Consider the following 12,805-nt stretch of genomic DNA (forward strand, 5'->3'; position numbering starts at 1 on the left):
TCTGCCTCTTCAAGGCCTGGTTCTTTCTCCAGAAGCAGGTGGATCCTTACAGCAGTTTCTCATTTCACAGAGCAGGGCAAACAGCAGGCAGTGCCCCAGCCGGAATCCAAACTCCGATCTGACGACAAAGCTGTCCTCCTTAAGTTTTCTCTGTGCTGTAGCACGGAGGGGAGCCAAGACCAGGCTCCCCACAGCAAGACGTCTCCTGGGACCACGAGGTGTAGCCCTCCAAGCCAGGTCTTGTCAAGGGAGCTGGGTGCCTACCCTGGTCCACTAGGGCAGGAGTTTGTGGGGAGGGGACCTGGTCCACCAGAAAGGGTCTGCGCAAAGTGTCCCTATGACATCCATGCAACCAGTGCCCTCCTGAGGGCTCCGAGTCTTGGAGGTCCCAGAGACCAAGTGCGTGCCCCTGGAGAGGGCTGTGGGCTTCCCTGCCCTCGGGGTTGGCCAACAGCCCCCAGGGAGCCTGAGTGCTCTGGGCGCCAGAGGGCCGGCTCCTCTCTATGCCACCACAAAGGGGACCAAGCCCAGGCGGGGCAGGACATCCCCTAGGAAGAGAGAAGTGAACCAGGCAGCGCGCCATGTGAGGGTAAGTGCTTGGCGGTGTAGATCCAGGGAAAGCATGTAGGTGGCAGGCCCACCCCAGGAAGTGGCAGCTCCTGGTCACAGCTGGAGTCTCGGGTGTGAAGAAGGGACAGCAAGGGAAGTAGGAGGTGCAGTGGATGGGGCAGGGCAGCAGCTGGACACGAGGGGAGGGGGAACTGTCAGAACCAGAGACCCAAGGCACAAGCAGGCTTGCCGGGAAGTGTGGGAGGCCAGAGGGCCATGGGTGCAGGGACACAGGGAGGCTACGTTGAGTGCAGGCCTGGGCAAGGGCTGCGCAGGGACGAGAGCCGCCTGGGCCTCAGGCTCAGGGGACTTTGAAGTGCCTCCCCTTTAATACAGGTAGGAGGATGAAAAGCCCCACCTGCGGGGGGATGTTCTTAGGACATCTTGCACCTCTGTGTGATCACACACTGGCCCTGCAGAGCGGAATGGAGCTCCCCGAGAGTGGAGGGTCCTTCCATCATGGGTTCCTGAGGACTGGGCTGAGGGAAGCAAATGAGATGTTCTCGGAGTGGTCTCTGTGTAGGTCTGTCCACACTGGGTCCTCTTTGGAGTTTGTCTCTGCTCTTCCCTTGCTCTGTATTTGGATCTGAGTGTGAGGTATAAGGGGCAGCCACGTGTGCCTGTCTCCCCCATGTAAGAGACACAGCTTTGGTGACCAGAAAGTGGGGCTGCGTGGGTACTGGCTGTGATACTACTTCCAGGGTTTCTGCTCTGCCCTTTATTTGCTTGGGAGGCCTGCCCTTCCCTTTCTCTGCAGGCAGCGTGGGTCGGAAGCTTGACACACCTGGTTCCTTCCCCCAATTCTTTGTCCCACGTGGACTTTATGGGGTCAGATTCCAGGTAGAGATACTAGGAAGGTGGAGAAGGAGGGACCCCTTCAGGCCTTGCGGTCTGAACTACTCTGAACCACTGGAGGGAGAGGTCACTGAGAAAGCAAGTAGATGGTGTCTGCATGTGTCACCCCGCCTTTCAGCTGAGTTCATCTTCTCAAGTTCTGCAGGTAACAATTAGTAAATTGTTCTTTGTGGTGATGACAATCGCATCTTTTACTTTCACAAAGCACTACCTAGTGAAACAGTGCTAACTTGTCCCTCACGGCCTGAGGGAACCTCCCTCTGTCCCTGCATCCCGTCCTGTGCTCACAGATCATTTTGAAAATCAAACCAGAAGGTCCCTGCTGCGCCACGCCGGGCGGACTATGTCACCACAGACCACAGCACACCAGTGGCTCCTTTTCAGGGTTTATTTCATCTGCTAACATTCACTCTTGCCCTAGACAAAAACAATTAGATGATTATGACTTGCTTTTCCATCAACTCATTTTTTGTATGAATAAGCAAAAGATTTCTTCTCAACACTTTTTTTGTTTTGTTTTTTTTAAGAAGCTATAAATAAATAAAGCTTTAAACGCTCCTGGGTTCAAGTTAAACACTTCCAGTTCCCCAAAAGTTCAGACTCATTGCTCGCACAATTCTGTCATCCCTGGTTCCTCGTCCAGGAGGGGACATTGCAGGCCTGTGTGGGGAATGAGTGGTTCGCTCACTGCGTGTTTCTTCTGTCTTTTCAGCCCTGGGAAGGGCCCTGGGTGGGGCTGCCCCATGCTGTTTGTGGAGCCCAGCCCTGGCATTGGAGATGTTGTAGGCACAAGGAACCTTCACCCCAAAGCAGGTGGCCTAGTGGAAAGTGCCAGACTGGAGCCCAGAAGGGCCGAGGGGCACTGCATCTCTGGGCAGCTCAGCCTGGGTGCTGCCCGGAGGACTGTTTTCTAGATGCAGCAAAGCAACTGAGGAGAGACCCATGTTTCCGTGTGAATGGAGACAATAGGCCACATGTTAAAACATTCCAGTATGTACAGAACAGAGCCTATGCTCGGGCCCGCAGTAAGGAGAGCCATCTTCTCGGCCAGGCCTCAGGCAGAAAGGGCCTGAACTCTCCACTTATACCCTGGAGTCGGCCACTTCCTGATGGGAGGCCAAAGCCCCCAGAGCTCTCGTGAACACGCCCCCTCCTCCCTGGAGCTGCCTGCCCCAAATGCTGAGCATCGGAGCAGATCTCCACCCCCACGCTGTCCTTCACTTTCTTCTGAAACAGTCAGTAAGTCACCTGGGTGCTGCCTCCTTAGCACGATGTGCCCATTCCTGGGGGTGGTCCTGGGTAGGGCTGGCACGGTGCTCATCACGGCCTGCTGACTGCTTTGTCCTTCAACTACAAGATGAAGTGGCCAGTGTAGGAAGCTGCAAGGCGGGGCCTCATGCCACACGAGCAAAGACTAAAGCCAGTTCCTCCTAGGCAGCCACCTCATCTGACACCAAGATGGCTTTTCCTGAGCTACGGAAGGTTCCTTGCTCCCTCCCTCCTCACCCCCTGGTGGGAAAGCTGGGGTGGCAGAAGGAACCGGGGGCAGGGAGCTGCTGGTGGGATCTGCCTATGAAGTTTCTGCCCTTGCCGGCCCGTTGCCAGGTGGCCTGTGGCACTTGGGGCACGTGTGCTTCCTTTTCTGGAGATGGGGCACCTGTCACCATCAGTGTTGGGCTCACACCCAGCACCCCAGAACACAGGTCTTGGGCCTCATTCGGGGAGGGCACCCCCAGATAAGGCCCTGGCCTGGCCTTCTTGAGCATAGGACAGAATGGACATGGGGAAAGTGTAACATGGCTTCTCCACTCTGCAGGGCTGCTGGAAACAGTGCATGACAGGCTTGGGGGTGGGTGGTGGTGGGGAGAGGCTAGGGCAGGGAGATGCAGGGAGAGCTCAGGGTGGGCAGGGCTGTGAATCTGCATATCAGAGAGCCACCCAGAGCCATTCCTTCCCACCCTACTGAGAATCTGAAAGCCCAAGTCCTTTCTCTTGGCCATCCAGAGCCACCACGCTTGAGGTGTGGCTCATGGCAGCAGCTGTGGTCTGTGTGCTCCTGCCAGCGGGGGCTCACCTGGACTTTTGTACACCAGGTGGTGGGAGCCGTGGGGTACGAGCCCTGAATAAACGTCCAAGTGATGGCTTGGGGCTGGGGCTTTCCACTAACAAGTCCCAGGGGTCAGACAAGAGAATGGGGTAAGGGGGCCCTCGGTTTCCATCCCCCTTCCTGTCTGAGCTGGTCTAACTGGGTGGTTACCCCAAAGGCCAGCTCGGACATAACCTTTCCACTCCTGGATGCTCTCTGCCTGCCTATGGAAGGGGGCAAGGGGCAGTGCAGTGTGAGGCCCGTTCCCTGCCCCACCCCCCAGCCTCCCCAGCCTCCTCAGTCTGAGGACAGTGGAAAGTGGAAGGGGACAGGCCAGGAGGTGTCCTCTAATCTCCTGACCCAAAGCAGGAAGCCAGAGAGGGGAGGGGCTACCCATGGGCTGGACTAGTCTTCTTGGCTTCAGACGGTTGGCCCTGACATTGAAGGTGGGCAAGCGTGGAGCTCCATTCCTGACAATATCTCAAATGGCTGCCTGTGTTCCTGGGGAAGGGGCTTCATAAACGCCTGGGGCAAGGGGGCCACTGGAGGCTGAGGGGCTGCTGGGACGGCCTGAGCCTGGGGAATTCCTACCAGTGAGTGCCTGGAGAGGGGGGATGTGCAGAGCAGGCGTGGGACACACTCCTGGTCTTGCAGGGCCACTCCCCACTCTCGGCTTCACTGCCTTTCCTTGTCTTCAAACTCTCGGCTGTTGTGACAGTGAGGTGGGGGCCTGGAGAGCAGGGACGCCCCTTGCCCCCCGTCTGTGCAGGCCTGACTGGGGCGTCCTTCAAGCGTGCTTTCCTCTGAGCCAGTGGGTGGCACAGGTTGGTTTCGCCGACCCCGGGTTGGGGAGAAACGGTGAGAACCAACTCGGCTGGGCCACCAGTTTCACTCCCAGGTCTTTGTTCAGGACGCATCTGCCTGTGGCGAGCGGATCTGGGACTCTCTTTCTGTAGAGTTCTGGGCAGGCCCGCGTACGCCCGTCTGTCTGATTCCACCTCCCTGTGCCGAGCGGGGCCGCCACTACCACTTCTCGATGATGTGGCTCATGTAGTCCTCGGTGGGCACGCGGCCGGGCTCCTCGGCGTCCTCGCGAGGCGGTGCCTCTTTGGCGCGGTGCAGCAGGCGCTCCTCGCGGCTGCGCAGGCGCTGCTCCCTGCGCTCCAGCTGCCGCTTGTACTGGTAGCGCTGCTGGAAGAGGTCCCTGGCGTAGTCATAGAGCTGCATGTCCAGGTCGTTCAGCTCCTCGATACGCCGGATCGTATCCTCGTCCACCTCCACGCCTCCCGCCCTCGTGCTATTGTACTGCATGAAGGGCCGGATGAACTTGAGGTTGAACGTCCGCTCGAACAGGTACTGTGTCTTGCGCTGGAACTCCGTCAGGCCGAAGAAGGCCATGCCCCGCAGGTTCTTCTTGGCACTGTCCAGCAGCAGCTGGGCCCGCTTGCCCTCGGGGATGAAGGACAGGTTGTAGCAGCCCACCAGGCTCAGGTCAGCCAGCATGCGTACCTGGCGGTTGTTGGCCAGGTTGTAGGGGCAGTCCATGAACTCCTGCAGCGTGCAGCCCGACCAGTCCGTGCCCTCGTAGCAGGGCGGCAGCTCCTCGGGTGTGGGCGTGCGCCCGTCACACATGTGCAGAGACGTCTTCCACGTGGCACCCCGCTGCACGTGCCGCCACTCACTCAGGTAGCGGGACACCGGGTCTCGCAGCAGGGTGATATAGTAGAACTTCCTGCAATGAGATGGGGACAGGGGGTAAGGTCAGGGTGCAAGGCTGCTGGCTGTGCAGGGATCGTTATGGGGTGAAGGAGTGAGGGGGCTGGAACCCCAAGTCTGACTGCCTGGAGTCTATACTCTGGGAACACAGACAAGTGACTTCCCCTCTGATGTTTAGATCTCAAAATGGCCACTTCTGAATGAGAAACCTAGCCACCATCATGGTTGCAGTGTGACCATCATAGTGTCCTGCAGTGCCTGGCCTCAGTGCCCTCCCAAAAGCCCAGGAGCTTCCCTGGAGGCCTTTCCCCGAGCCCCAGGCATACCCTCCTGTCTGCTCACACCTCAGGAGGGACAACCTGGCTTTACCCTGATGCTGGTGGAGCAAGGTGGCCCCAGAGCCCACACGGCCTGGAACCAGTGGTTTAAAAAGTTGTTCAGTAGCAAGGCTCAGTGCTGCCCAAACGCTACTCAGCAGAAGTCACACATAGTCCCAGGCTGCATGGGCAGGCCTGGGTCAGGGCCTCCCACTAGACACACCTTCCTACCCCAGGTTTCCAGGAGGCCCAGTGGGGGAGGACCAGCAGACCCGCAGCCCAGGACCCCAGGGTGAGCTATAATCTGTAATTTGTATTGTCTCCCCAAAACTGTTCCAGTCCCACAGAGCTGGGCATCCCTCAAGATGTCACCTCCCCACCATAAGGGAGTAGCATCCGTACCATGGAAAAAAGGACTCAAGGAAGCCTCTACCCAACCCCCCTCCCGTGACAGGAGCCAAGTATGATTCATGTCCCTGCAGGGCATGCTATGACTGGCCCCACGGCACCATGACACTGTGAGCCATGGGGCGGACGCCAGATGTTCCTGTGACAGGCCTGGTGTATGTGGGTCCACCTGGAAGGGTCTACAGCTATTCTTGGAGGCCCATACTCCAGAGCTGGCTGAGCTGGCTGACTGCATGGTGGTAGGCCTCAGGCCAAGGAGAATGAGGGCCTGGGGTGGGCAGCCTGTAATGTCCTTGATTGAAAGCAGGCAGCAGAAGCCCACTGGGCTCCACACACCACTCTCGGGGGGAGAAGATCCAGGCTGGACCTCCCCCACCCCCTGCATGTCCCGGATGGCAACATGGAAGTGTACCCACACTGCCCCCTCCTCGTTGAGGCCAAACAAGAGTGCCCAATTCATTCACTCCTCACACTGCCCTCTGGGAGAGCCTAGGGGCACAATGTCTGCTGGCATTGCCTTGACCTGACCAGGGGTAAGGGGGCCCTGGTGGGTGGGTGAAGTAACTGGCAAGAGCAAAGGTGGCAGGGCACCAGCGGAGGTCACCCCAGCCTAAGGGGAGCACAACCAGAAAACCGCAGGCTAGCTGCTCTGAAACACCTCCTTTAGAAGGCTTGGGCTCCTGAACAGGAGAGGCAGCTAGCTGACGGCTCCAGGCGGCAGGTGGAAAGACTGGTCTGGCTATGCTCAGATTGCTGAGAAGAGACAGGGCAGCTACTGGCCACTGGACAGTCTCCACGGCACCCATAGGGGCAGAGCCACTCGGGGCTGGGCAAGGCAGAGCCAGGCTCTACCACTGATGGTCTCCAACAGACAGTGGGGCCAAGGCTTGGACAGAAGGCACACCAGGGGCTGAGGGCCCACCAAAGGCTGGGGGGAGGAAGTCAGAGCTTCTTTCTTAGCAAGGACTAAAGAGCAAGATGGGTATGTTGACTCCCGCCCCTGCCCCGAAGCCTGAGTTCTGTCTGCACTCTGCCTCAGGTCTGGGCTCCACCTCACCAGCTGCTGTCTGGGCCAGGCCGAGGGGTGAGCCCGACAGGCCCCCATCTGCTCTAGAGCATCCTCCCCATGTTCCGTGCTCCAGTCCAGGCAGAGGCCACTTGTTCTGGCTTCTGCAAGTAGCTCATGTTCCAGCCCCTCCAGAGAGAGTAACTTGTGGCCCAAATATGAACCCCGCCAAGCTTGTGTGGCACACACTTCAGGGGCTCTTGTCACCCTTGGTAGAAGAACAAAGTCCCACCTGTGCCGTCCCAGTCCCTCTACAACGACTGGGACTTCCTCTTGGCCCTCTCCCTGGCTCCTGAAGACACCCCAGGGCCTTTGCACGGGCTGTGTCCTCTTCCTTCTCTACTTCATCTGCTGGCTCTGGCTCATCCTCTAGACCTTAGCCAATGCCACCTCCCAGGGAAGCCTTGTGTTGGAGACACGGCTCCCTCTTGGGCGTTTGTCACAGCAATGACGTCACATTGACCGCTGAGCTCATCCTGGGGTAGGGAGTAGAAAGGCATGGACCTGGCTCCTGTGTCTGCACTAAGCAGGGCCATGGTGCCTCCCTGGGGACAAGACTGAGAGGGGTAAGAGGGTCCAAGAGAGAGATAAGGTGTCTCAGGGTGGTCACCTCACACAGAACCTTCAGTCGCCGAGAGGTTAAGCAGCTGCCTAGAAGCCCCAAACAGCTTCAGCGCTGGTGTGGGGCGGGTGGTCAGGCTCCTCTCTGCAGATGCTGGTTTGGTGGCCTCTGGCCAGTGAGAAAGCCCTTAAGTGTGGCCAGGACAAGGAAGATGAATTCATTGAAGGGCCAATTTCCTAGAGACCAAGTGTAAGACATTTATAAATCCTGCCACGACCACCACTTCTAGAGGCCACTACAGACAGGCAGACACAGAGTAACAGATGTAGGCCATGCCTAGAAAGACACAAACGAATCCCAAGAGCAAGATGAAGGCACACACGTGTCTGCTGCCATGCCCAGCTGGCTCCTGTGTCCTGCCCTCAGGCCCCACAGGGAGGCCGGGGCTACACAATCCTGTGAGGCCCTGACCTCTCCCACAGAAACAAGCTAGTGTGACTGTTTCTCCTGGACACAGAAAATCAAAGTGACATATCAACTGACAGAGAGGTTTGTCTACCTGGCCCCATCCAAGGCCACATGGGATCAAGGACACAGCGTACACAGTGGCGCTCCCTCCCCAGAGTGTGCTGGCAGCTGGCAGTGTGGTGCCTGAGGCCCCAAGGAGGCCAGGTTAGATCTCCCAGAAGCCCTTGGCTGTGAGGCATTCCTGTTGTAGGGTGTCAGCTCACAGAGGTAAAGGTTGCCCAGTGACCTACCTACAGCTAGGACCTGGACAGCCAAGACGGAGGGGAGCCCTGCCTGAGGGGGCAAGGCCACCTGTATTCCAGGTGCCTCTGTTCACAGCCCAGAGATGGCATGTGATTTGCTCTGCATCACACAGTGAGTTATATGTGAGGCGGGCTGGATGGAGTCCATGCTGGCTGACTTGAAGCCCCACAGGCAGCTGTGCCTGGTTAGACAATCGGACTGATTATGTCAGTGTTTGAGGGCTTGAGGCCCCACCCCATGGATGGGGTCGCTGAGGACGCTGTCTGCGCTGATGTATATGGAAGGTTCCAGGAGAGGCGTATGACCCTCTGGTCCCTGTGTGGACTCTGGTAGAGCCAGACAGGCTGACTGCGCCCCCTGGGCCTCACGCTGACCCCACAGCTGCTTGTGTGACCATGGGTGCTGAGTGAGGTGGCTTCCCTCCTTGCTGCATTCCCGGATACTAGCCCAGCTGGACAGGAGCAGGGGTTTGCCCACAGCTGGAGTGCCTAGGACAGGTGTTAGGATGGGGCGTGCCATGCCTTCTCTGCTCACGACCTTGTCATGCCCTGGGCCCCTGATTCTGTCCCCCAGACATGGCCTGTGGTGGAGACAAAGGGCCCAGGCAGATTCTAGAACCCCAGGTCACTGCCCACTTCCCGCCCTGCACCTGCCTGGTTGGGGTTGGAGCCCTTGTCGGGCACATACACCTGTACTCTTCCAGCCTGCTCAAGAGCTCACGCGCCCGACCTCCACATGCCTCGTCCACCCTTACCTCATGCACTCTGCCACCATGACACTGCAGGCTGTGCCCTGGCTACCCTCTGCCCAGAAGCCCCCACTCCCATCTCTCTCTTGGCTCTTTTGCCCATTAGACAGATCACCAGACACACTGGCTATTCATGTGCCGGTTTGTTGTCTGCCAAAAGGGGGAACGAGGTCCCAGTGTGGTGTGGGGAAGACCCCCTGATGGCAGACCCCCACATCTGGCAGCTTTCTGCCCCAGATAAGACCTGATGCACTCTCTGGAGGCACTCACAGCTCAGAGATGAGGAACTGAACACGGGGCAAAGCAGGTGTCCCCAGCCACGCCACCAGGCCAACCTAATCCTGCCCTATCCCCACCCACAGGAAACTGGATGGACTCTGCCCCAGAGCAAATTTCCTCTTCTACTGACACCTGGGGTTTCCCACAAAACAGGGGGCTTTCTGCCTATCACTCTCCCACGGATCTGTTCATCCAGGTGGACCAAGTGCTAGCCAATGTTTCCAAAAAGAGAGAGGGAAGGAGCTGATGAAAGAAACAAGAACTGCATGAAATAATTCATTTAGAGTGAAATGGCCCACCAAGCGCCCAGCAAATGAATGTGGGATCAGACCCAGGATGAAAGCGATGACCCGGGAAGCTTCTGGACAGAAAGACAGACTATGTGAAGAGGACTGGTTGTCAGACTGGGACTAAACTTCGTGACAGTAACACCATGCGCTAAAAATCAACGGGTAATGGCTCCAAAATGCTCAGGGAAAATGACCAACTAGATGTCATACCAGCCAAACTATCGACCAAGTGTGACGGGAGAGTAGAAACATTTTCAGACATGCAAAGAAAGGCTTAGGAAATTTATTTCCCAAGAATCCTGCTTTAGGAAGATAATGGAGTATGTATCTCATTTAGTAAACAAGGAAAAAACAAATGTGGGAGCCAGGAGCTTCAACCTAGGAGAGAGAGCCAGGATGTCACCTGTCATCCTGCTGGGCCTGTCAAGAGCAGAGGGACACGGGTTCCAGGAAAAGGGGACATGGAATTTATTCCTCACACAACAGAGCATTTGTGGAAAAGAATGAATGGTAGGTACAAGGCAGGTCTTTGGAATCACTTGGAAAAAATCAAGACCACGAAGACAGAAAACAAAGCAAGTGAAAAAAAATAGGGCGATCATTAATTCCAGGAAAAACAAAATGTTATATAAAAAATGAAGTATACTATTAGGCTCAGAAGTAAACAACGGTTTTAGGGACATCATAATGTAAGCAGTGATTACCGACTTAGTGAAAACTTGAGCTTTAACTCTACTTGGAGGATGAGTGGGGTATGGAGAAGGATGTATAAGGCATAGGAACACTTAATCTTCATTTACCCAAACAGAAAATAAATGGTAACGTTTAAATCAATAAAGCAAGAGATAGCACTGTGCATTATTTAGAAATAAGGAGGTAAGTGCAAGTGGGTCTTTGGGAAGGTTTCAAGGCAGATCTGTTGGTTTTTACCATAAGCCTCTTGGAACTATTTTTGGTTTTTTTCAGTGTTTATATATATATTTTTAAGATTTTTATTAAAATATAGCTAACATACATTATATCAGTTTCAGGGGTACACCACATCTACATACCTAAAGAAATGATCACCATTATAAGTCCAGCAACCGTCTGACACTGTACCACGCTATCACAATATTATTGACTATATTCCCCGTGCTGTACATTACATCCCCAGGACTTACTTGTTTTATATCTGGAAATTTGGACCTCTTATTCCCCTTCACCTTCCCCCTTTTTAAATTTTTCAATTGCAGTTGACATTCAATATTACTTTATATCAATTTCAGGTGTACAGCACAGTGGCTAGACATTTATATAATTTAAGAAGTGATCCCCCTGACTAGTCCAGTACTCACCTGGCACCATGCATAGTTACTGTGTTTACCTAAAAATAAGACCTAGCCGGACCATCAGCTCTAATGCATCTTTTGGAGCAAAAATTAATATAAGACCCGGTCTTATTTTACTATAATGTAAGGCTGGGTCTTATATAATATAGATAAGACCAGGTCTTATATTAATTTTTGCTCCAAAAGATGCATTAGAGCTGATGGTCAGGCTAGGTCTTATTTTTGGGGAAATAAGGTATTACCATATTATCAACTATATTCTCTATGCTGTACTTTACATCCCCATGACTGTTTTGTAACTACCAATCTGTACTTAATCCCTTCACCCTTTTCACCGTCCCCCAACCCTCCTCCCATCTGGGATAAATCGAGTACCCATATGATCCCACATAATTATTACAATATTGACTATATTCCTTATGCTATACCCTACACCCCCATGATTACTGTGTAACAACCAATTTGTACTTCTTAATCTCTTCCCCCTTTTCACTCACCCCCTCAACCCTCTCCCAGCTGGTAACCATCAAAATGTTCTCTGTATCTATGAGTTTGTTTCTGTTTTGTTTTTTGTTCTTTAGATTCTGCATATAAAGGAAATCACATTGCATGTGTCTTTGTCTGTCTGACACACTCCACTCAGCAAACACCCTCCCCCCAGGTCCATCCATGCCGCCGCAGATGGCAAGAGCCCATTCCCATCTATGGCCGAGCAGTATTCCATTGTACGTGTGTACCACTTACTCATTATCCGTTCTTCTATTGACAGACACCCAGGCTGCCTCCACATCTTGGCCATTCTAAACAATGCTGCAATGAACATATGGAACTATTTGTCTTTAAGTATAAATTATTTTAACTTAAAAAGTAAAAGTAACAGAAGACAATAAAAAAACTGGCTAAAACAACCATATGGGAAGATGGTCCACTTCATCAGTCACTGAGAAAATGGCATCTTAGGCCCCGGTGTGACACCTACTAGAGTGGCGAAACAGAAGGGAACACTGCCAAGTTTTGAGAGGTGCTCATGGAACGTGAACTGGGGACAGCCATTACGGAGCGTCTTCGCTGGGGAGCTGAGGGCCTGCGTCCAGGCTTGTCAGTGTGCGTCCACGGCGAGATGTGGACGAGACTGCCCGCAGGACTGCTGACAGCCCCAGCGCATGTGCGTGCTGACAGTGGTCATCTGCTCAGCAACAGAAATGAACCAACTACGGCTACTCACAACTCGTGTCAATCTGAACGAGATGTTGCAGGAAAAAAGCAAATTAGGAAAATTTAAGAGTACAACGATACTGTTTATCAAGTTACCAAAAATAAACAAAACCAAAGAAAATACTATTTAGTGATACATACATATATATGAAATTATTTTTTTAAAAGGTGATACATGTGAACATTCAAGTCAGAGGGTCGCCCTGGTGTGTTTGGGGGTGGGAGGCCAGAGTGGCACTAGGTCATGGTGGCTTCTTATTCTTACGGCAGGCAGTGAGGGCACGTGTGTCTACTTTTATATTTCTTATGTACACTACGCAAGTTCTTTTATGTGTCCCACTCTGTGCAGCCCATCTGGGGCTGAGCCGTGCACAGAGCACAGGGCGGGGGTGTCACGCTTTCCGTCCCTCTGCCTCCAGTACCAAAGCTGCATACAGAACTCAGGGGGCCAGGCAGGTGTCCCCCAGAACCCGGTCAGGTAGGGGGAAACGGGGTGAAGGAGGGAGGAGGGAGCTAGTGGCTGGCACTCAGGAGGCCCAGCAGCACACCACC

At 54.4% G+C, this 12,805-nt stretch overlaps 1 protein-coding gene across 1 annotated transcript in view; it reads right to left on the minus strand.

Annotated features, from left to right (window-relative positions):
- Window positions 1-1,838: 1,838 nt before the first annotated feature.
- Window positions 1,839-12,805, minus strand: part of HS6ST1 (heparan sulfate 6-O-sulfotransferase 1) — a 47,633-nt gene continuing 36,666 nt past the window's right edge. The window contains exon 2 of the mRNA XM_019718003.3: window positions 1,839-5,282. Coding sequence (XP_019573562.1) covers window positions 4,574-5,282 — 709 coding nt within the window. The 3' untranslated portion in view covers window positions 1,839-4,573. The remainder of the gene's footprint in view (window positions 5,283-12,805) is intronic.

This window comes from Rhinolophus sinicus, chromosome 17 (genome assembly GCF_057876585.1).
Source record: "Rhinolophus sinicus isolate RSI-liver-muscle chromosome 17, RSI-T2T, whole genome shotgun sequence".
Classification (NCBI taxonomy): domain Eukaryota; kingdom Metazoa; phylum Chordata; class Mammalia; order Chiroptera; family Rhinolophidae; genus Rhinolophus; species Rhinolophus sinicus.